Source organism: Hemibagrus wyckioides, linkage group LG08 (genome assembly GCF_019097595.1).
Source record: "Hemibagrus wyckioides isolate EC202008001 linkage group LG08, SWU_Hwy_1.0, whole genome shotgun sequence".
NCBI lineage: Eukaryota > Metazoa > Chordata > Actinopteri > Siluriformes > Bagridae > Hemibagrus > Hemibagrus wyckioides.
Genome location: NC_080717.1, coordinates 13,145,925 through 13,170,589, shown reverse-complemented (window position 1 = coordinate 13,170,589; position 24,665 = coordinate 13,145,925). Strand labels below are relative to the sequence as shown.

The 24,665-nt window shown below is 37.8% G+C and overlaps 1 protein-coding gene across 6 annotated transcripts in view; it reads right to left on the bottom strand.

Moving 5' to 3' along the window:
• diaph2 (diaphanous-related formin 2) overlaps window positions 1-24,665 on the bottom strand; it is a 285,969-nt gene that overhangs the window by 183,241 nt on the left and 78,063 nt on the right. For all 6 annotated transcript variants that reach the window (XM_058396724.1, XM_058396725.1, XM_058396727.1 and 3 more), the window contains 8 exons: window positions 23,209-23,283; window positions 23,053-23,122; window positions 21,095-21,231; window positions 19,985-20,093; window positions 18,357-18,467; window positions 15,348-15,460; window positions 13,949-14,065; window positions 161-279 (listed from right to left, as the gene is read on the bottom strand). In XM_058396724.1, coding sequence (XP_058252707.1) covers window positions 161-279; window positions 13,949-14,065; window positions 15,348-15,460; window positions 18,357-18,467; window positions 19,985-20,093; window positions 21,095-21,231; window positions 23,053-23,122; window positions 23,209-23,283 — 851 coding nt within the window. The remainder of the gene's footprint in view (window positions 1-160; window positions 280-13,948; window positions 14,066-15,347; window positions 15,461-18,356; window positions 18,468-19,984; window positions 20,094-21,094; window positions 21,232-23,052; window positions 23,123-23,208; window positions 23,284-24,665) is intronic.

The following is a 24,665-nucleotide window of genomic DNA, read 5'->3' as shown; positions in this document are numbered from 1 at the left end:
TCACACACTAACCTTTCCTTAATATATTGTTAAATGTATATGTGTAATTGTATGTATAATTGCTATAAAATCAGGATGTAAATAAAGTGCTACAGTATTTGGAATTTTCCAGCTAGACTTTACCTAAAAAGAGAGTAGCTGCATAACACACTTAACTTACCAATGAGTTGGGTGAAATCTACGTCTAGTCTCTCTCTGTAACCAAAGTCAGGGTCCATTCCACTGCGGTGAAGAACAATCTGAGCCACACACTCTTCAATCACCTTGTAGTATTGGGGTCTGAGAGAGACAAATATTTAAACATTTATATGTTATTATATTAATACGTCACTAAAACAATGCACTGTCACTAGACCCCATGCAGTTTGTGTATCGTCCAAATCGTTCTATGGAAGATGCCATCAGCACAACCCTACATCTGGCCCTCACACACCTGGACGAATGCTGTTCATAGACTTCAATTCAGCATTCAACACAGTTATTCCTCAGCACCTGATCGAGAAGCTGAGTCTGCTGGGCACCAACACCTCCCTCTGCAGTTGGATCCTGGATTTCCTGACTGGGAGACCTCAGTCAGACCAGATCAGGAACAGCGCCTCCAGCACCACCACACTGAGCACTGGAGCTCCTCAGGGCTGCATGCTCAGTCCACTGCTGTTCACTCTGCTGACTCATGACTGTGCAGCAATGCACAGCTCCAACCACATCAAGTTTGCCGATGACACGACTGTGGTGGGTCTCATCAGCAAGAAAGACGAGTCAGCATACAGAGAGGAGGTGCGGCGGCTAACAGCCTGGTGTAAAGCCAACAACCTGTCTCTGAACGTGGCGAAAATGAAAGAGATGGTTGTTGACTTCAGGAGAGCACAGAGTGACCATTCTCCACTGAACATCGACAGGTCCAACGTGGAGATCATCAAGAGCACCAAATTTCTTGGTGTTCACCTGGCAGAGGACCTCATCTGGTCACTCAACACCAGCTCCATCACCAAGAAAGCTGAGGAAGGCTCATCTTCCACCTCCCATCCTGACCACCGTCTGCAGAGGGACCATCGAGAGCATCCTGAACAGCTGCATCACTGCCTGGATCGCAAGACCCTGCAGCGGATAGTGAGGACAGCTGAAAAGATCATCAGAGTCTCTCTTCCCTCTATTATGGACATTTACACCACACGCTGCATCTGCAAAGCAAACAGCATTGTGGATGACCCCACACACCCCTCACACACACTCCTCACCCTTCTGCCATCCGGAAAAAGGTACAGAAGCATTCGGACCCACACAACAAGACTGTTGAACAGCTTCTTCTCTCAGACAATCAGGTGTCTCAACAGAGAACTGAACTGAGTTGGACACAGACACGCACACAATTGATCATGTTTATATACACACACGTCACTTTACATTCATCTTGTGTACAGATGCAAGTCACTTTAAATATTTGTATATGTCATAACTAAAATAACCTCAGCTGCTACTATTATAACTAAAATAACTTCTGCTGCTATTATTCACTGTCCCTAATCCTGTTTCCATCCCTGTTTTTGCACATAGTCGGTCTTATGTGTCTTGTTTGTCTGCACTGTCTTTTCATCCTGTGCACTTATGATGTATATTTGGGTTTTAAAGAATAGCACATTAAGTATAGTTTAGCTCTATGTGTGTCTGTGTCACCTGTACTTTGTTTTGTTCTGTGTAGCACCTCTGGTCCAGGAGGAATGTTGTTTCATTTCACCATGTACCTCGTCAGCTATATATGGTTGAAATGACAATAAAGCTTCTTCTTCGACTTTGGACTCATATAACACACCATGAAGCTACAGATTGGCTTGGGATTTGACAATGCCGGGTCTGCATGTCAGTGAATTGGCTTGGGATTATCTGCTCTCACAGCATACACTACTCACAAAAAGTTAACGATATTTGGCTTTTGGGTGAAATTTATGGAAAATGTAAAAAGTTTACACTACATTGATATAATATCATGAAAGTAGCGCATTTAAGTAGAAGCATGCAATGGTGATTTCCTCATCTCAAACAATTTATTGAAACAAAAGCCAACAACAGTGGTGGGTATACCACAACAAAAAATGTCAATGTCTCAATAATTTGTCATGTGCCCTTGACCATCAATTACTGCTTGACAAGACATCTTATGCTATTCACAAGTCAACTTATTGTCTGCTGAGGCATGGCATTCCACTCTTCTTGAAGGGCGGCCCTCTGGTCATTGAGGTTCTGGGGTACGTGACTCAGCTGATCCCATAGGTTTTCTATGGGATTCAGGTCTGGAGAAAGTGCAGTCCACTCCATTTGAGGTACCCCAACCTCCAGCAGCCGTTCCCTAATGATGCGACCTCGATGAGCTGGAGCATATTCATCCATGAATATGAAATTAGGCCTGTGTTGTTCATGCAGGGGCACAATGACTGGATTAATGATGTTGTACCATTCACAAGATGTAGGGCAGTTCTGTATTGAGTAGACACACCTGCCCAGACTGTACCACCACCACCACCACCACAGGCTCGTCTGGTGACAACAGTGGCTGATGCATAGCGCTCTCCTTGACATCTCCAACATCGTTGGTGGCCATCATTTCTGCTCAACGTGAATCAACTTTTATCAGAGAACAGCACTGAGACCCACTGGTCCCTCGTCCAGTGTAAATGCTCCCTGTCCTGGTGGTGTGGTCAGGTACCCTTGCAGGTCGTCTAGCATGCAGACCATGCTGATGTATAAATGGTTTCGAATGGTCTGATGTGACACTTGGGTGCCTCTCATCTCCCTTAAATGTGCCTGGAGTTGAGTGGCATTCATCATCCGGTTCCGCAGGACACTGTTCACAGTGAAGCAGTCATCAACGTGGGATGTGGCCAAAGGACATCCACTTCTATGCCTTTGCCTCTGTGACACTCTAAGCTCAGTGGCCACTTCCCTCTGAGAACATCTTGTTTGAAGCCTCGCAATTGCAAGGTACTGTTGATCAATTGTTAGGTGTGGTCTTGGTCTCATGATGTCAAAATGTGAACAGCATGATGAAGAGGACTGTTTAAATACCAATTCTAATTGAACCAGAAAATTTATTGGTCGATTTATGGATCAAACAGCAGTTTGCCATTAAGCACCTTGTTAGAGAACAGCAAGTTATGCAAAAAATACTGAAACACTGAACAGTTGGACATGTGCATTCAAAAGTGTAGAGAAGGTCAAATTAAGTTACCTGTAAAGATTATAGTGCATCCTGAAATTTCACCTGAAAGCTGAATATCCTTAACTTTCTGTGAGTAGTGTATATTGTCTGACCTTTAAGTGTGTGAATTATAAATTTTAATTTAAACTGACATTTAGCAAATGATGTTATCTTAAGCCAAGATACAAAAGGTTAATAATTATTGTGTGCTCCATAAGTATTTAGACAGTGACACAATTGTAGTAATTTTGTCTGTCTACCAAAAACAATCAACAAGTAGAATTTCATTTTCAATTCATTTTAATTCAAGGGGTTTAGGTCCCCATTTTTAAAAGCTCAAAAGTACATTTGGACAAATGGACAATTGACTGACTTGATTGAGTTTCATGCAAGGTGTGGCCTGTTTCCTCGTAGTGTTATTAGAGAATGTAGCCACTTTCTCATAATCTGAAATGGAGGTGGAGAATGCTATTGCAGTTATCCCTAAACAATGCTTTATTAATTTAATTTCATTGACTAAACTAAATAAGAATTAAGGCATTACACAGACAGATAATAGATATCACAGAATTTAATTTCCATGTCCATGAATCATAGTCAGATATATATACATATATATATATATATATATATATATATATATATATATATATATATATATATAATTTTGTAATCCAAATGAACTAAACTAACAACTAAAAGCAAATAATACCTATAATGTTCTGAGAGAGGAAAGTTCAGGAATAAAATGTTTTCTGGCTCCAATAAAAATCCAGAAAATGATTACATATTCCCATTTCACTTGGGCTGAACTTGGAGACCATAAACATTTCTGCCAAAAAGGTGGCTTGCTTGGCATCATTGTTTTGTTTACTGTGGTGTTTTATTGTCATGTTAACTGATTGTACTGCCCCCCTTTCCCTGCACGGTTCTTGTTACAACTGCATTTTATTTATGTCCTGTATATCATATATACATACATTATCATACATTTATCTTAGACCTTGCAGCCTGGAGAAACTTCATTTCATTGGATACTGCACGTCGTATATGACTGACACATTGACTTGACACTTTTGTTTTTGCTAACAAAATTTGCTATTCACAGGAGAAAGCTGAGAATCTGTGCATTTATTTTTAGGAGGCACTTTAAAGTTTTAATGCAGTTTGGGAAGGTCTAGGAAAAAAGCATCTCTTTAACCAAATCTCTGTTCTCAACCATTATATTTATTTGGTAGGTCAAGTCAGGTTCAGTAAAAATTATTTTGCAGCGGGATTTTCAGTTACGCACTGCTAACTGTGCTTGTCACATAGGCCGTGTTAGCCATGCAGTAACAAAGCCAGCTTCAGACTTAAGTCATGCTAGCTTTAGCTTTGTCAGGCATATGTAGAGGAAACTGACGCAAGTGCAGAAGTCCAAACAAATAACCAAAGCAACAAACACCAAGAAGAAGATGGGAGGATGTCTTCAAGAGGTCAAGGAGTCAGAGCAACATTCTTGGCTGAGCATGAAGGCAGAACAACATCCCCTGTGGAGTAGGAAGGCGAAGCAACATCTGCCTAGGTGCTGTAATGACACCCGAGGCAGAGAAACGGAATAGTGGAGTGACTGACTGAAAACATGATTGGGCTGATGGTAAGTGTAATTTGGGGCCCCTTTGGCACTATGATGACATGATGTTACTTGATCAATTTATAATATATATGTATTTGTAAAGGTATTTTGTACTTTGTGATACTAGGAACTATGTAGTATTATTGCTAACATGATTTTGATTCTGTGTTATTGGCGTCACTTCCTGCGTTTGAAACGCTTACCATGAGTTCTTGCCTGTGTTGGCGTTTTTCATTCGAAGTTTATATCATCTGTTTCTTTTTTCTCTTTCACCTAAATTTCTTACTCTGTCAGGTTTCGTTTGCTAAATCTTTCGTCTGCTAATCTTTAATTAAAACGGGGGGAATCTACTAATCCCCCCCCCCATTTTACTTGTGATAAGTGTACGCTAGTTAGTTCTCAGACGGAGAAGATATTAGCTTTAGAGGTGCGCATCCAGACTCTAGAGAGGGTTAGTGATGGTGAGAGCAGTGTAGTGTCTGTAGGAGGAAGTCTGGATGCCTTAGGTGGAGTTAGAAACCCCACAACTCCGGCATTAGAGCCCTCACAGCGGGGCGAATGGGTGACGACTCGGCAGGATAGTCACGCAGCCAAGGCTAACGCTAAGGCTTGCCCACGGGAGCACCACTCCTCTCCGCTTCACATGACCAACAGGTTTGCTCTCCTCAGTGAAGAACCCGCTGAGAAACCTGAAAGAGCTCTGGTTATAGGAGACTCAATTTTAAGGCATGTGAAATTAGCTACAGGCTGGCCTGTTAGGACAGGACGGTGTCCATCCCACTCGGGAGGGTGCTGCTCTCATTTCTTGCAGCATAGCACATAGTCTTAGAGCAGATCTAGTTAATCGGTGACAATCCAAGGTCAGGGCCAGGGAGCAGACAAGCAGGTTAATCCGACCGTCTGCTGGCTGCAATGAGTCGTCACTCAGGGTTCATAACATTGCGACTGTGTCTATTCCCCGAAAAAACGAAAATGTTTTAACAATCAGAAACTTTGTTTTAGTAACCTGATTAACATAAAACTAGATGATAGTGAATGCACAGCCAGCACCTTTGATCTGAAGCTAGGACTGTTAAATATAAGATCTCTGTCAACTAAAACACTTACTATTAATGAACTGATTACTGATCAGGAGTTCAGCGTTCTTTGTTTAACAGAAACATGGATTAAACAAAACGAGTACGTAGCATTAAATGAAGCTTGTCCGCCTGGCTATAGCTATATACATCAACCGCGTCTAACAGGCAGGGGAGGAGGTGTCGCAGTTATTCATGATAATAAGCTAAGCGCCACACAAAAACCCAGACATCAGTTCAACACATTCGAAGTTCTTTATACTAACCTAACGTATGCAAGTATTAATATTAAGTTCACAGAGTCAATTCCACTAATTGTTATTTACAGACCCCCAGGGCCATACTCTGAACTCCTTAGTGAATTTGGAGATTTTACTTCAAACCTTGTTGTTTCTTTAGACAAAGCACTAATAGTAGGAGACTTCAACATTCATTTTGATAAGCCAGAAGACCCTCTGAGAACAGCAGTTGTGTCCATCTTAAATTCATTAGGTGTTAATCAAAATGTAACAGGACCCACTCATAATGGAGGTCACACTCTGGATCTCATTTTTACATTCGGATTAAATATAGAAAACATAGTCACTCTTCCACAGTTGGAAGCTATCTCAGATCATTATCTAGTCTCATTTAGAATGCGTCTTAGTCACGAGATGCACAACTTGCCGCATTACTGTATGAAGCGTATATTTACATCTGCTACTGCAGAGAGATTTACCTATAGTCTCCCAGAATTATCACACATGATTGGTTCACCGTCTGACCCTACAGAACTTGACCAGGCGACTGATTACTTGGATTTCAGAACACCCTAGACACTGTAGCTCCACTTGAAAGGAAAAAAATTAAAGACAAGAAACTAGCACCCTGGTACAACGACCACACACGAGCTTTAAAACAATCAGCTAGGAAACTAGAGCGTAAATGGCGTCAAACTAAATTAGCAGTATTCCAGATTGCGTGGAAGGAAAGCCTTCTGAGATACAAAAATTCTCTTAGTGCTGCTAGATCAGCGTATCTCTCTGCCCTAATCGAAGATAACAAAAACAATCCAAAGTTTTCATTTAGCACTGTACCAAAACTAACTAGGAGTAAAACCACTGTAGAAAAGTGCACACCATCTACATTTAGCAGCAATGACTTCATGAATTTTTTCAATAAAAAAATTGACAATATCAGGCAAAAAATTAAGACTATTAATTTAAAACCATATTATTTGATAGATAATCCTTTAGATAATATAGCTATTTCTGCTGGAGTGCTTCACTCCACTTCAAGAGCCTGATCTAATTTCACTAATTTCTTCTTCAAAATCTTCTACCTGCATCCTAGATCCTTTACCCACATCCTTCCTTAAACAGATATTACCAGTAGCTACTGAACCCCTTCTAAAAGTAATTAATTCTTCTCTAAGCACTGGCTATGTGCCTAAATCTTTTAAGCTAGCAGTTATCAAACCCTTGATTAAAAAACTGGACCTCGACCCCTGTCAGCTGTCTAACTATAGACCGATATCAAACCTGCCCTTTATCTCAAAGATCCTAGAAAAGGCTGTAGCACAGGAGTTATGTTCATACCTGCATAGAAATAACATTTATGAAATATATCAGTCAGGATTTAAGCCTCATCATAGCACAGAGACAGCACTGGTTAAAGTGGTAAATGACCTGTTACTGGCTTCTGATCAGGGTTGTGTCTCCCTACTGGTGTTACTCGATCTTAGTGTAGCTTTTGACACCATTGACCACACTATTCTACTTGATACACTAGAACATGTTGTTGGTGTTAAAGGAACAGCCCTCTCCTGGCTCAGGTCTTATTCGACTGACCGTTATCAGTTTGTAGATCTAGATGGTGACTTCTCCATGCATACCAAGGTTATGTTCGGTGTTCCACAAGGTTCTGTCTTAGGCCCACTGCTTTTCTCCCTATATATGTTACCCCTTGGTGCAATTATTCATAAACATGGTATTAGCTTCCACTGTTATGCAGATGACACACAGCTATATGTTTCAGCTAAATCAGATGAGAGACACCAGCTTATTAATATAGAAGAATGTGTAAAGGACATTAGACATTGGATGGCCAATAACTTCTTCCTGCTTAATTCGGACAAGACAGAGGTGCTTGTACTAGGACCACAGGCAGTTAGAAGTGAGCTTTCTGATTACAGAGTAATGGTGGATGGTCTTTTGGTTTCATCTTGTCCAGCAGTAAAAGATCTTGGTGTGATTATTGATTCTGGTCTTTCATTCGAAGCTCATGTAGATAATATCACTAGGGTAGCCTTCTTCCATCTTAGGAATATTGCTAAGATAAGAAATATGTTGTCCCTTCGTGATGCAGAAAAACTAGTTCATGCTTTTGTTACCTCTAGGTTGGATTATTGTAATGCCTTACTGTCTGGATGTTCCAGTAGGTGCATACACAAGCTCCAGTTAGTCCAGAATGCAGCAGCTAGAGTCCTAACCAGAACCAGAAGATATGAGCACATCACTCCTATTTTAGCCACACTACATTGGCTCCCAGTCAAATTTCGCATTGATTATAAAATACTTTTACTAACCTATAAAGCACTAAATGGTCTCGCGCCACAGTACCTGAGCAATCTTTTAGTCTTTTATGATCCGCCACGCCTACTCCGATCAAAGGGTGCTGGTTACTTGGTAGTACCTCAAGTAGCAAAGGCTACAGCAGGGGGCAGAGCTTTCTCTTTCAAAGCCCCAAAGTTATGGAACAGCCTTCCAATTAGTGTTCGGGATTCAGACATAGTCTCAATGTCTGAAGACACATTTGTTTAGCTTTTAATGTATAGTTTTCTTAGGTAAGGGAGCAGATCTGGAAGGTTCATGGTCATAGAGTGTTTGGTGCACTGGGAGTGTTTGGATGCTGTCATCTTACCACCCTCGCAAGTCGCTCAGGTTTGCTGACTGTGAAGTGGTTGGATGCTTTATGTCCTGGGAAGCCTTCATGTCTGTGACCTTCTGGCTCTCCCTTTTAGTTATGCTGTCATAGCTAGTCTTGCCGGAGTCCCTGCCTGCACTTTACACATAATTCTACATTGTCTTTAAGCATCACATGATCAGAAACTTAATATCTTTATCTTTCTCTCTCTACCTTCTCTGTCGAGCTATACACCCCACTCCTGAGCTCCCAGTGTTTGCCAGTTTCCAGTGCGACCGCTGCCCTACCCCTGGTCGGAGTCTCGCCGCTTGATGGTGCCCACTGATGCTGTGGATGGATCTGTGTGGACCAGGAGACAGCCATGGACAGAGCCACTTGGGGACTTTCACACCATCACAGATATGCCATTTCATCTGTCAGCCCGTGACAGCAAAGAACTAGTATTTATAATGACCTTAGAAACTACAATGTCCTAAAAGTTCCTCATGGGTCATTGATTGCTGTTGTAGAAAGGACATTAATCAGCTACAGTTACATTATTTTCTGTTTAGTGTCACCCAAATGAGGATGGGTTCCCTTCTGAGCCTGGTTCCTCTCAAGGTTTTTTCCTTTCCATCCCAGGGAGTTTTTCCCTGCTACCGTTGCCACAGGCTTGCTCATTAGGGATAAAATAATCTAATTATAGAATTTAATAATTTATTCTTATTTCTAGTTAATTAGTTATTTTTTATTATTATTTTTCATTTTCCCCTCCCCTTTCTCTGTTTTCTTCTTTTGTAAAGCTGCTTTGAGACAATGTTCATTGTAAAAGGCGCTATACAAAATAAATTGAATTGAATTGAAGTTTTCATGATTTCAAGATTTCATGAAATCTCTTGCTTGATTTATTCGTAATTGGCTATTATTAACGTAGTTTTGATAAGTGTTGGTAGATGTTCAAGACAGGCAGGCTGATTTCTGTTCAGTTCTGTTCCTTTGCTTGTTTACAATAGCTGACATCCCTATACGGTATCCAGCATGTAAATGAATCGAGTTTTTGTTAATGATGTATTAATGTTTAAATCATTGACTTAAAAATGAATGTCTGATACTTGTAATAAAGCAAATGTTGAACATAAGGTGAGTTGAAGGAATCTGGCACTGGCTGCTTCCAGATTTGTGGCCGATATACATATTAATATTAACATAAGTGGTGCTTTTTTGATTTCCTTTGGTTTGACTACCATCTTTCCAGCTTGGTACACATAAATAGAAAGAAGGAAAAGGCTGACCTAGAACTGTCAGATACTACCAGAGTACACAGCATATGCCCTCCTCACTACAGCATCACACTCACTTCTTAGCTCCCCCCCCCCTTCTCACTGTCTGGCACCATCATTTCTGATTCTGATCCAACCAGTGTTTCACATCCTGTAATCCTCACATCAGTAACAGCAAAAACCGTGCTCCATATTTTCTTGTTCTTATCTACCTCCTATTTATCATGCCATAAAAGACTACCTAGTAAAATCGAGAAAAGGCAGGGTAATTTTAAATTCTGTTTTTTCCAGATTTCAACTGATTTTAACTGTGAAGTTCAAAGATTGTTTTTTTAAAAACAGAAAATCCTTTAGAATATACTACAGATTGTGTCAGATCTGGCATAAAGAAATATGCTATTTCTCTATTCCATGTTTCCCTGGAGACCTGGATCATCAAAGGGGACCATGAATTTAGTGGTTCAAGTTAATCTTATAGTCATATGATTTCAAACCAACTAATTTAATCTAGTACATTAAAAATATTTCCAATATTTAAAGAATGGAAATGAATGAAGAATTGCATGTGTGATCATGGATTACAGTCTGAAATAGGGTTTGGACCAAAGCCACTGTACTACATTTTTAAAATAACCTAATAAAGCCTTTAACCATAAGATTTCTGGCTTCTACAGTGTCAGAAGAAAACTCTTTACTGGTTTCAGAGAAAGAAAATAAAGCTGCTAGAATGACCCAGCCAATCACCTGACCTGAATCCAATTTAAAATCTATTGAAAGAACTAAAGATCAGAATTCATAGAAGAATCCCATTGGAACCTTCAAGATTCAATCTTCAAGAGTATTGTACAAAGTATTAAATAAACTACAGTAAGTGTGTTCAACACTTTTTCCCTGTGTCATTATACATTATTACACAATTTATGGACATATATATGGTTTGATTCCTTAGCATGTGTGGACTGCATGGGTTGTTACAAACATCTGGTAAAAATTTCATGTCAATAGCACCTTTATAAATATATTTACTGAGAAAAATGGTGATGTGTTCAGTACTTATTTTACCCCCTGTATATGTTTCAGCTAAGTCAGATGAGAGACACCAGCTTATTAAGATTAAAGAATGTGTACAGAACATAAGACAGTGGATACTTACTAACTTCCTCCTGTTTAACTCTGCTTAGCTCATACTTGGACCACATGCAGCCAGAAGAAAGCTTTCAGATTACAGAGTAAACCTGGGTGGCCTTTCTGTTTCATCATGTGCAGCAGTAAAAGACCTTGGTGTGATTGACTCCTGTCCATCATCATTTGAAGCTCATGTAGATAATATCAATAGGGTAGCCTTCTTTCATCTCAAAAATATTGCTATGATAAATATGATTTCACTACACGATGCAGAAAAACTAGTTCATGCTTTTGTTACCTCTAGGTTGGATTATTGTAATGCCTTTCTGTATGGATGTTCCAGTACTAGAACCAGAGTCCTAATTAGAACCAGAACATATGAACATATGAATCCTACCTTATCCACACAACATTGGCTCAATTTTGCACTAATTATAAAATACTATTACTGACCTATAAAGCACTGAATGGTCTGAACGTGCCACAGTACTTGAGCAATCTTTTGTTTTTTTATAACCCACCATGCCTACTACAATCAAAAGGTGTAGGCTATTTGGTAGTACCACAAGTAGCAAAGGCTACAGCAGGGGGCAGAGATTTTCTTACAAAGCCCCAAATTTAGGGAACAGCATTCCTATTAGTGTTCAGGACTCAAACTCAGGACTCTCTGTGCTTAAGTCCAGGCTGAAAACACATTTGTTCAGTCAAACTATGTATGGTCTAATTAAAGCTTTTTTTCTTAGGTAAAGGAGCAGATTTGAAAGTTTCATGAGCATAGAGTGTTTGGTGTACTGGGATGTTAGAATGCTGTTGCCTTACCACCCTCACAAGTCGCTCAGGTTTTCTAACTGTGAAGTGGTTGGACGTTTTATGTCCTAGGAAGCCCTCATGTCTGTGTCACCTTCTGGCTTTCCTTTTTAGTTATGCTGTCATATCTAGTTCTGCCGGAGTCCCTGCCTGCACTTTGCACATAACGTACATTGTCCTTAACCATCGCATGATCACAAGCATACCTAATATTTTTCTCACTTTCTTCACCTATTCTCCACAATGATCCATCCAGATGCTTTACCCCGGTTGGAGTCTCGTCACATGGTGGTGCTCACTGCTGCTCGGGTAGGTCTGTGTGGACTGCCGTGGATAGAACCACTCAGAGAGTATCATGATGTCTTTCAACTGCCATCATATCAGTCAGCTTTTGGAAGGAGGGAATTTGTGCTAAGTCTATATGGAACTCATAAATTACACTGACCTATTTGTTTCTCAGAAGCTCCTGGTTGCACAATTCATCGTGACTATAAACTGTTGTAGAAAGGACATTATTTACTGTCCAGTGTCACCCAAATGATCCTCTCAAAGTTTCTACCTCATGTCATCTCAGGGAGTTTTTCCTTGCCACTGTTGCTTCATTAGGGATAAAGGTCAGAGATAAATTGTACTTTAACTTTAAACTTTAGCATTTTTATTCTATGTTTCTATCATTCTATAAAGCTGCTTTGTGAAATGTCCATTGTTAAAAACGCTATAGAAATAAAATGAATTGAGAAAAAAATTAAGGTCTGGGCTATTCAACAAGGGGGATTTTATTTTTTTGAAGCCACTCTGTAGTAGCTGTAGTGTAGTATTTTGTAGTTTACTTTGATGTTTAGGATCAATGTGGTGCTGCATCACCCAGCTTCTACTGAGCTGTAACACAGTCATCTTGATATTAACCTATAAGTTATCTTGAAAAGTTATCTTGCCTCAATGATGGCAAGTGGTCCAGGCCCTGAAAGCAGCCCCAAGTCATGCCGCTCCTTTCACCGTGCTAAACCTGTGATTATGTTTTCCTGTTGGTATGCAGTGCCCTTTCTTATGCCAGATATAGTGCTGTGTTTTTTCCAAACAACTTAGCCTTAGGTTTATCAGTCCACAAAACATTTTCCCAGTAGCACTGAGGAGTGTCAATGTGGCAGCAAATTTCTTCCTGTTTTTTTTTTTTTTTAATGTTTTTGTATAGTTGACTCATAAACAGAGATATTCACCAATTCCAATGATTTCTTCAATTCTTTAGCTGTCACTCTTGGGTTCTTATATACCTCACTATCTATTGTGCAATATGCCCTCTTGGTTGGTCTTGGCATTTTGACTGGATTGGAACTTCTAGGGAGAGTAGCCACAGTACTTTATCTTCTCCATTTGTAGACAATTTGTCTAACAGTGGGGAGATGAATAGCTAAGCTCTTTGAGATAACTTTGTAACCCTTTCCAGTTTTATGTAACGCAACTTGCATGGTTCACATTAGCAGATGTTTCTTGTGAATAGTAAATTGAAAATGTTTTATTGCTTTTTAGAAGTCAAAGTAGCTCTAACAAAGTCACTAGGTTTCACACATTTTTTTCAACTGTACTATGAATATATGAAAAATATATTCAATAAGCACAAGGAGAATACAGTAATTTGTGTGTTATTAGTTAAAACAGATTTGATTGCTGTAAAATAATTTATGATGGAACCAGATTTTAAGACAAAATTATACAAAAATGCCCCTGATTTCTAAGGTTTCATATACTTTTTCCTGCCACTGTACTTACCTAAAAACTAATTTGGTCAAAATATGTTGTGTATAGACAGGATTGGCAACAATAAAAATATTTATTTAGATTTATTTATTTAGGTATTTAGATTTAAAAAAATATATATTTAAAATATGATTCAAAAACATTTTGAGATCTATATGGTTGAAGCACATCAGTCTAAACAGCAAAGAGCATTATTTGGGAAAATTACACTCACCTGATATAGTAGTCATTCCTAATGAGCAGCAAGTGCTGAAGAATAGATAGGAAATAGGTTTCTGAGCCTGTATCTTTCACCATGTTGGACAGAATATGGTAAACCTCATTCATATCAGTGGACAGAGTCAAGGAATTTTTTGGGGTGTGTCAATCATGTAGCATCGAATTAAATAAAACAAGTAAATTAATAAATAAATAAAAAATTAATTAATATAGTAGCTAAAAATATACAAGTAGTAAAATAGTCAGAGTTTCCACTGATCTGCACTAAAATATAACATGGAAGTTAGACTGTTTTCTAAGTGAGCCAGATGAAAATACCCAATCATATCACAAAGCCAAAGAAGATATACTATGAATGACTATACTATAAATATCATCACCTTACTTCACCTGTCAATATGGTTTTAAAAACAGCCTGGTGGGGAAAAAATTGTGTACATGAAAACAGAGACACTGTGTTATAAACTAAAATATAGAACAGTCATAAATATATATATATATATATAAAAAAAAAAAAAAAAAAAGTCAGATGTTCCTTTTAAAATACACAGCAATATCAAAGTCAGTCAGATTTGGCCAGTGTTACTGAAAGTCTATAGGAAAGATTAATGGCCATAACTGTGGCTGGTCACCAAAACCTTTTTAAAGAATTTTGAAATAAGACTTAAGCTCACAAATCTTAAGAATCATGGGGAGAACATGCAACCTCCACACACAGACAAGGCAAAAGTGTGAATTGAATCCCGGAACCCAAAGGAGTGAGGCAAACATGCTAACCACTAAGACAGAATAAAAATACACATACTTTCTAGATATTTGATGATACCTGATATTATTTTATAGGCTTACAATATTCCTTTCTACCACCATTTCCAAAATAGTCAACAAGCATTTATTACTTTACATAACCAGCTACACAAACTAATTCTTGGCAGGACAGCTAAAAATCCAATTAACGTATATCAGCTGTTCAAACTGTGTCATTTCAATACATGTACTGTCAACACAGTATGGCATTTGAACTCCATTTCCCTTCCTTATAAAAGACTGTAAGTGTCCACAGTGTCCAAAGAAATGTTGTAACCAATAACCTGAGTATCAAATGCAAAGGTAGTTTAGATTTCTTTTCTTCTGTCTAAAGGAATATGCTAAGTTATATAGAATAGCTGTTATTTCAATGTTAAAATTCATGGGTCAAATTAAGATGTATTGAGAGAAAATGGTAAATGTACATAAAATGAGAAGTTATCAAAAGCTTTGCAATATAATGACAAACTCTGACAGGCTTCAAGTGAAAAGGGACACTGAGTTTATAATTTAAAAAAGCTTAGAGAGTGGAACATCTCACTCTCTAGCTGCTGTTCATAAAAAAGACATTGCTGTGAAAAGGATATTCCATCTCTGTGCGGATGTCATCCAGTCGGTGAGACAGCTCAATAGAATCCTCCTCCTTATTCTCATTGAACACCTTCAGCTGAATGTCTAATTCTTCTGTCTCCTTCAGCTCCTGTCATCAGAGAGAATGAGTAAATAAGTATGTAAGATAATTAAAGAAACCCCTATATAAGAGGTCACCTACACTATATTGCCAAAAGTATTTGCTCACCCATCCAAATAATCAGAATCAGGTGTTCCAATCACTTCCATGGCCAAAGGTGTATAAAATCAAGCACCTAGGCATGCAGACTGTTTTTACAAACATTTGTGAAAGAATGGGTCGCTCTCAGGAGCTCAGTGAATTCCAACGTGGAACTGTGATAGGATGCCACCTGTGCAACAAATCCAGTCGTGAAATTTCCTCGCTCCTAAATATTCCACAGTCAACTGTCAGCTGTATTATAAGAACGTGGAAGTGTTTGGGAACGACAGCAACTCAGCCACGAAGTGGTAGGCCACGTAAACTGACGGAGCGGGGTCAGCAGATGCTGAGGTGCATAGTGCGAAGAGGTCGCCAACTTTCTGCAGAGTCAATCGCTACAGACCTCCAAACTTCATGTGGCCTTCAGATTAGCTCAAGAACAGTGCGCAGAGAGCTTCATGGAATGGGTTTCCATGGCCGAGCAGCTGCATCCAAGCCATACATCACCAAGTGCAATGCAAAGCATTGGATGCAGTGGTGTAAAGCACGCCGCCACTGGACTCTAGAGCAGTGGAGACGCATTCTCTGGAGTGACGAATCGCGCTTCTCCATCTGGCAATCTGATGGACGAGTCTGGGTTTGGCGGTTGCCAGGAGAACGGTACTTGTCTGACTGCATTGTGCCAAGTGTAAAGTTTGGTGGAGGGGGGATTATGGTGTGGGGTTGTTTTTTCAGGAGCTGGGCTTGGCCCCTTAGTTCCAGTGAAAGGAACTCTGAATGCTTCAGCATAACAAGACATTTTGGACAATTCCATGCTCCCAACTTTGTGGGAACAGTTTGGAGCCCTTCCTCTTCCAACATGACTGAGTCCTCACCTCAACCCGATAGAACACCTTTGGGATGAATTAGAGCGGAGACTGAGAGCCAGGCCTTCTCGTCCAACATCAGTGTGTGACCTCACAAATGCGCTTCTGGAAGAATGGTCAAAAATTCCCATAAACACACTCCTAAACCTTGTGGACAGCCTTCCCAGAAGAGTTGAAGCTGTTATAGCTGCAAAGGGTGGACCGACGTCATATTGAACCCTATGGATTAGGAATGGGATGTCACTTAAGTTCATATGCGAGTCAAGGCAGGTGAGTGAATACTTTTGGCAATATAGTGTATATCTCCATTCCACATTTTGTCACTTGGATCCAATTGGTATATTATTTAACATACCATTAAAACCACCTGCCCAATAATGTATAGGTTGCCCTCGTGCCACCAAAACAGCTCTGACCTGGACTCTATAAGACCTCTGAAGGTGTGTTGTGGTATCTGGCACCAAGACGTTATCAGCAGATCATTTAAGTACTGTACATTGCAAGGTCTTAATGGATCAGACTTATTTGTCTTATAATGGATCAGTCTTATTTGTTAGACTTATTATTAGCACATCCCATAGATGCTTAATGAGTGCTTGGATTGAGTTCCATGGAATCTAGAGGCCAAGTCAACACCTTGAACTTTTCATGTTCCTCAAAGCATTCCTGAACAATTTTTGCAGTGTGGCAAGGTGCATTATTCTGCTGAAAGGGGCCACTTTCGTTAGGGAATACCACTGCTATGAGACGTGTACTTGGTCTGCAAGAATGTTTAGGTAGGTGGTACATGTACAGGTAACATTCACTTGAATGCCAGGGCCCATCGTTTCCCAGCAGAACACTGCCTAGAGCACCAGAGCACTGGTCATATTCTGCCTCATCTGTATCACAGCCAGCATTAACATTTTCAGCAATTTGTGCTACAGGAGCACTAATGCAGAATCGGACCAGAAAGGTTAGCTTTTGCTCCCCATGTGCATCAGTGAGACTTGGGGCCCTGACTTCGGTTCAAAGTACATCTTTTGGACATCTTTTGATTGGTAAACCACTGCATACTGGGAACATCCCACAAGACATGCTGTTTTGGAGAGGCTGTTTTGGAGATGCTCTGACCCATCACAATCTGGCCCTTATTCGCTCAATGTCACTCAGATCCTTAGGCTTGGCCATTTTTCCTGACTGCAACACATCAACTTTTGATAACTGTCCATTCTGTTGCTGCCTAATATTTCCCACCCCTTGAGAGGTGCCATTAAAATGAGATAAAGTTATTCATGTAACCTGTCAATGGTTCTAATGTTAAGGCTCATAAGTAAAAATGTACTGCAATCACAGAAGATTTAGGTTTCCAAATTCATCAGAACATTTGACTGGCTGCTTTGATGTTCCATGTCCTTCAGATCTATTCTATATTTTTTTGCATGCCAGGGAAGGGAATGCAACACCTTCAATATGAATCAGTGCAAGTTCAATATACATGCAGTAAAATATATCCTTTGCACAGAAAAATGTATGTGTCTTTCTTTTTCTGTTGCTATTTCTAACACAAACAAACAAAAACTGGAAACTTATTATGCTAAATTATTATTATTAGAATACAAATTCTTATTAAAATATCAGAAACAAGAGCCAAAATGTATAAATCACTTAATTACTATGATAGATAAATATTAAAGTAAGTATATAAAAGAACAAGGCTTGAGCTGCAACCCGGCAAGAGTTCTTTTTGTGACAAAACTGTGAACAGTAGTGTCATTTGTTAAATGACAATTAAAAGTGTCTAAATGGACTAATAGAAATTGGAATAAAAATTCATATAATGTAAATCAAATGAGACAGAAGGTATATTAGAAATTCTTGTATTTGCAATTTGTGGCAGATTCTCTTGAAATGTTCTAGAATATGATAAAGGGGAAGTTTGCTTGGAGAGATGAAATTAAAAAAGAAACACAACTCACTGGCAGGATCTTCTTCAGGCCACAGCGCAGAAACTCGTTCCGTAAATGGATTCTGAAGTCCAGATCATCCGGAGATGTGACTAGGGCATTGATTAGTTGCATGCATGCTGTCTGTGTTCATAACACATACATACACACATACCCACACACACACCCACACACACACATTAATACAGACAAGGTCTAAACACATTCTTTAAGCCACTCTATAAGCCTCAGAAACTGCTAAAAAAAAAAAAAAAAAAAGCAGCTCAATGATAAGTTTCTGGTGCATAGTTTGAACAAAAAAATCACTGCAGTGAAGTCATTTAACAAAGGAGTTGCTGCTGGGACAGAACAATGCCTCATTTATTAATCCTCTAGTATTGTTGTGTGTTAAAACAAACTAAACATTTTCATTGTTTTACAAATGTTGCAAAAAAGGTGAATGTCTCCTTACTCATGTGAATAATGATAAATGCCAATCACCTGTAAATTAACAGGCAGGTGTACAGCACCACTGACACAAAATTACATTAAAACTCCATTGACTTACCTCTCTGGCAATATAAAAATAGTATAATATTTAACAGTGTAACAGCACCTGCAAAGGCCAACATCTGAAGCCAAATTACAGAAAAGGATTTTACAGTTGATTTTCTTCTTAAATGAGTGATGAACTTAATTTATAGGTTTAGGTTGGCTTAGTTTCTTACATTTTTTCATGTTTATTATTTTTATTTTGTTAATGCCCTTAATATAAGATTACTGGGTTTCATCAAAAACTTTCATTATGTCTGGATGACGTTACACAACTTGACAGTGTAGTTTATATAAAACATTGAAACATCACAAATTATAGGAATTGTAGATTAAGCAAATGTTTAGTCATTATTTAGTCATTTTATAAATATATATGAACATACACAGGCTCGTGGCCTAGGATATGAAGTTTTCCAGACTTGCCGGACATTCAAGAAAAACAAATGCACATCCACCCGATGCTTGTTGGAACATGGTCATAGATGACCTTGATCAAAAATGAACAGAAGATGAAAAACTCATCATTGCCATTTCTCCTCCTTAAAGAGATGAGAGATGCAGAATACACAACACTATGTGGCCAACCCCTTTTAATTACTGGGATGAGGTGTTTTAGGTACACCCACTGCTAACAGGTATATAAAATCAATCATATAAACATGCAAACTTCGAGGACAAACATTGGCAATAGAATTGGTCATACTGAAGAGCTCAGTGACTTTAAACTTGGCACTGTCATGGAACGCTGCGTATGAAATTTCTGCTCTGCTAGATCTGGCCAGCTCAGATGTATATGCTATTATTGTAACATAAAAACATCTAGAAGATATGAGTCACAAGGAAGTACACCAGAGGCTGCTGAATGTTAAAGCAGTTAGTATGTAAAAACTGTGAACAACAATAGGGACTTTCATGGCAGATACATAATATTTAGCCTAAAAGCATTCAAAATTATTAACTAAGAAAAACATGATTTTTGTATGTAAGTAATAACAAGAAATAACTCAGATCAAAGGTAGACGTTATTTAGTGAGGGCTGAAAGTGGGAGTTGGGTAGGAATTAGAAGTTTGAGAGGTAATGGTCCTGCTTAGGGCATGCAGCTGACCTGAAGCTGCTGAACTTCGTGGTTCTCCAGACCCTCTACTATTGAAGCAAATCTCTCTTTGTTATTTCTTTCAGCTGCAATTGTCATGGCTGCCAGAATCTTATCCAGACTAAAAAATAATACAAAAAGACAGAAAGACATTAAAAGACACAACATAAGCAAGATTAAACTTCAAGTAAAAATTTATGGGAAAACAGTAAATAGAAAAAACAAGTCGGCCAATTCCCATTAGAAATGTTCATGTTTTCATCCTTCACTTCTAAGTATATTGCTTTTTTAGGATTTTATTTTGTCCTATAATAATAATAATAATAATAATAATAATAATAATTATTATTATTATTATTATTATTATTATTATTATTCCAATACACTAAAACAGGAATATCTGCTTTTTTCGAAAAATGGAAAAAAATAATTGTGGAATATACAAAACATACAGTTGCAAACTAGTCAAACAAGATTTTTTTGGACTGTTTTAGAAATTTGGTATTAAAATATCTTGGGAGTCTGGTCATCTATAAATTATCAAAAATACACTGACATTTCTTATATAAATAAGTACATAAATGTATAAAAATAAATATATGGTTGCCGCATGCCAACCAGTCATAGCAGGTAGAATTTGTTAAATTCCAAATTTGCTATACAGCATCATTGTGAAAATCTCTATTTGTATCCTAAATAATTAGTCAAATAGTTTTCAGCAGGTATTTCGTTAAACATTATGGCCTTGCAATGTCCTCACTCTAGAGGTTAATAGTACTAGTACACTAGTGCTAGTTCTATCAGACAATCAGTACCATTTCTTGACTACTAGATCAGAGTACTTTTGGCTTGGAACCATTGTTTTTTTGTCAGGTTTTATGTGATGAAAGGGACAATATCTTTATTGCGTTGACAGCTGTTGAATTTCATTTATTTTGAGATTTTCATCGACACTGGATCACACTACAATCAGACTGCATACTATCATCTCCACTGACTGATCTACATAACTGCCTATTGTTAACCTGTTTAATGATGCAAACCAAAAATGTATGTGGTTTACCGGCAGTAATAACAAAATTTCAGATATTGAATAGCAATTCAATAGCACAATAAACTTACATATTATCCTCTCCAATAATGCAGACTGCAGAAAGGATCTTCACAATCTCTGTCATCATATTCGGCTGCTTGGGATCAATAGCCCTGGCCAGAAGGAGAAGGCTTCGCGCATCCCCGAGTATCCTTTGCAGGCCATACTGAAAATTGTCAAATGTTTAATGTTTAATTTTATTATACCATCAGAAGTAAATCATTTAAAAAGAAATGATAAGCAGAGGTTGACAGACATAATATGTACATATAAATAAAGTGTAACAGTGTAAAAGTACAACACACAAGTAATACTTTTTAAATGGTTGGTAGCAGAAATATTACTAATAGTTTAATGCTGGTTATTCATAACATAACCTAATTTTTTGACACCGAATAATATTTCATAAAGCATACCATATTGCAGCAATGGTAATCGGTGGTCATAACTGCTTTACATTACACCAACAGCTAACTGCATAGAATGTATTACTACAGTCAAATTATTTCAAAGAAATTCATCTCCTTGCTTCTGCTATGAGTTTTATTTTGGGTTTTAATGTCAGTTCACCAGCATTATTAATTGATTTTCTAAAAGGGTTTTCTTGATTTATCAATTCACAAAACAGTAACAAAAATATTTTATAACAAAGAATAATATAAAAATATAAGAAACCAAGGTATACCTTTGTACATTGTTAGACAGAGGTACTATGTATAACTGTATCTTATAATCAACATTTGAATGAAATCAAGATTAATCATGTCAGACCTTATTCTATCCTCAGTATGAAATTACAATCTATAAAAAAATAAGTAATAAAAGGCATATTTTAGGGGGAAATGGGGAAAAATAAAAAGTTACAATACTCAATGTACATATGATTTTCTAATTAGAAATGTGGATATGTTCAAAATGAATCAATCACACTGAATCTCAAATTCAAAAGTAATTATCATTCACTTGTCATCAGTGAAATTATTATTATATAGCATAATAACAGATAAATATAACCTGTTCCTGAAGGATTTACTTTGACTGCATGGTATCTCATGCAGAGTATCTCACTTGGTGAAAAGCATCACTCAGGATTGGAATATAAGTCACCAGCAAGAATAATAAGAGTCCTTTGCATCATTGTGGAATTTCAGCCTGCACTTTTTTTATAGAGTTGCTTTATTTCAGCTAGAGTGAAGATTTTAGAAGCATTAACTGACCCCTAACCATTTAAGATCAATTCACAGCAACCCAAAGGGCCTTAGGCCCATCAGTGCTGAGACAGTTTTGTGTGACAATATTCAGCAGGCCATATATTGGCAAATATCCAATTATGGGCCTTCTATTTTAGACATTATATACTAGACAATAATCCGTGAAAATTAAAAGCATTAATAGTTCAAAAGTAATGATTTATGGAACTTTTAATCTTTTCTGTAACACTTGTTTTCACAGGATCACACTGACTTTTTAAAGCCTTTATATCTAGAAATGCAAACACAAGCCTACAATTTTTACCTTATTTCCAGAATTGATTAACCAAATTTGAAATCAGTTCTGAATGTCAGTTGGGAGTTGATTTCATATGCATTGATACAACAAATAAAAATTCTTTATTCAGCCTGTATTTTCTTTTCCTGGTTTATTTTCAGGCTTAAAGGCAAGTCGTCTAGATGATCTGAAAATTCCCCATTTCACACATTTCTGTTTATGAGGAGTCTGGCAACCTTGTATACACTAAGCACACACATGTAATCTGTATAAATTGAAAGTCATACACAGAAATTTGACTCTGACTATATGCAAATCTTCCCACATATACAGTATATTGATATTGTTTCACTTTTTACTCTTTATTTTTATCATTTCAAAATTTTCCCAAAAGTGAAATTAATCCATGTACACATATATTGTATTAAACTCTCTGTGCCTGCTACTTGGCCTGCACTATTCAAAACCTCAACACTTTTTATTCAACTATATTGCACACCTTATTATTCATGAAGGCTTTGAGGCACTGGATGAGTTTGTGTTGGTTCTTCTTGTCAATGATCTCTTGTCTGCAAAAAGTGACATAAAACACTTGAATGAGCAGTGATTCTGCACTTAAAATGGCACAAAATATTCACAAATTAATCACACTTACTGTTTCTTGTCAAGAAGCTTCTCCAGTGCATCCAAAAGCAGTCCAAGACCCTCATGGCCAAAATTATTCACCCAGCTAAAAATAAATAACACCACACAGAGAACACAATCAAAATTTATTGTATGCTTTTAACTAACATTTGCATGTTGTTTTCTATGAGGTTGGACAGTTATACCACATTACTGACGCTAACTAGACTGGGGAAAAGAACTGGTTCAAATTTAGTTACATTTTAAATCAAACACTACTGTAGTTTCAGCTGATTAACTGTAACAGTCACAAATATTGTATATTAATTTATAGTGACTATGGATGCCTCAGTATGGATAATGCTATAAGATCTGTCCAGTACTGTACTTATTTACTAATACTACTTAAAAATGCTAAAGTATCAACAATCCCTGCCACGTGATACTGTGATGTAAACCTAGTGTATGTTGTCATGCTAATTAACAGACAACACAGAATAAGTGCAATCTGTATTTCCATAATTAATTACAGCAATCAAAGCAAATATAACCACAAACTGTGATCTGCAAAAAAGTGGAGGAGGTATTACAACAGGGTGGTGTACCTGAGTCTCTCGAGCCACAGGCAGCTCTTTGGTTCCTCCTCTGGGATTCTTTAATCAACTCATGTGTTCTGTGTTTAGAAGCATGATTTTTTTTTATACATTCCAAAACCTTTTTTTAAAACTAATTCTGAAACAAATAGAAATGCTTTTTAAATGCACTGGCCAAATTTGCCCAATTAAATTAAATATTTTAGCACACAGTGTTTAAACCATACTGTTATTGTAGGGATTTTTATTATAATTAGTATGTTTTCATTATGCCCTGAAACTAATCATGCAAACTAAACCATAAGCTTTAGAGACTTTAAACGGATGGTAGTACTCCCTCAATTTACAATGGCACAATTAGTCCTAATCAGCCCCAGCCTGTCACACAGTGGCAATATATTTATCATTCCAAAAAATTTACAAAAATGGCTGCAAACAGATTGCAAAATCCACTTAGATCATTCTTCAGAACGTACTGGAATCTTTACAAAACTCAATAAGTCACCCCCTTGTTGGGCATCCCATTGTTCCATTTCCAATTTAAGTGCTTACATGCTTGATAAGCAATAAATATATTTTTAAAAGCATACACTTAAATTCTTAAATAGTTTGAAATCTGATTGTTTCTCTTCCTTGCCCAAGACAGTATAAGTTAGCCCACTGGCCAACATTATAAGTTAGCCCACTGGCTAATGCTACAGTATAAGTTAGCCCACTGGCTAATGCTACATAGGTGACTTGTGAAGACTAGCAAGAATAATCATGTCAAGGAAGCATACAGGTGGACTGCAAATATGAAAAGGATCACATGACATTTTTATATGAATGGGAGGATGTATTTATTTTAATTTACCATTGTGTTGTCTTTAGGGCCAAAAATGACGACCATTTTAAC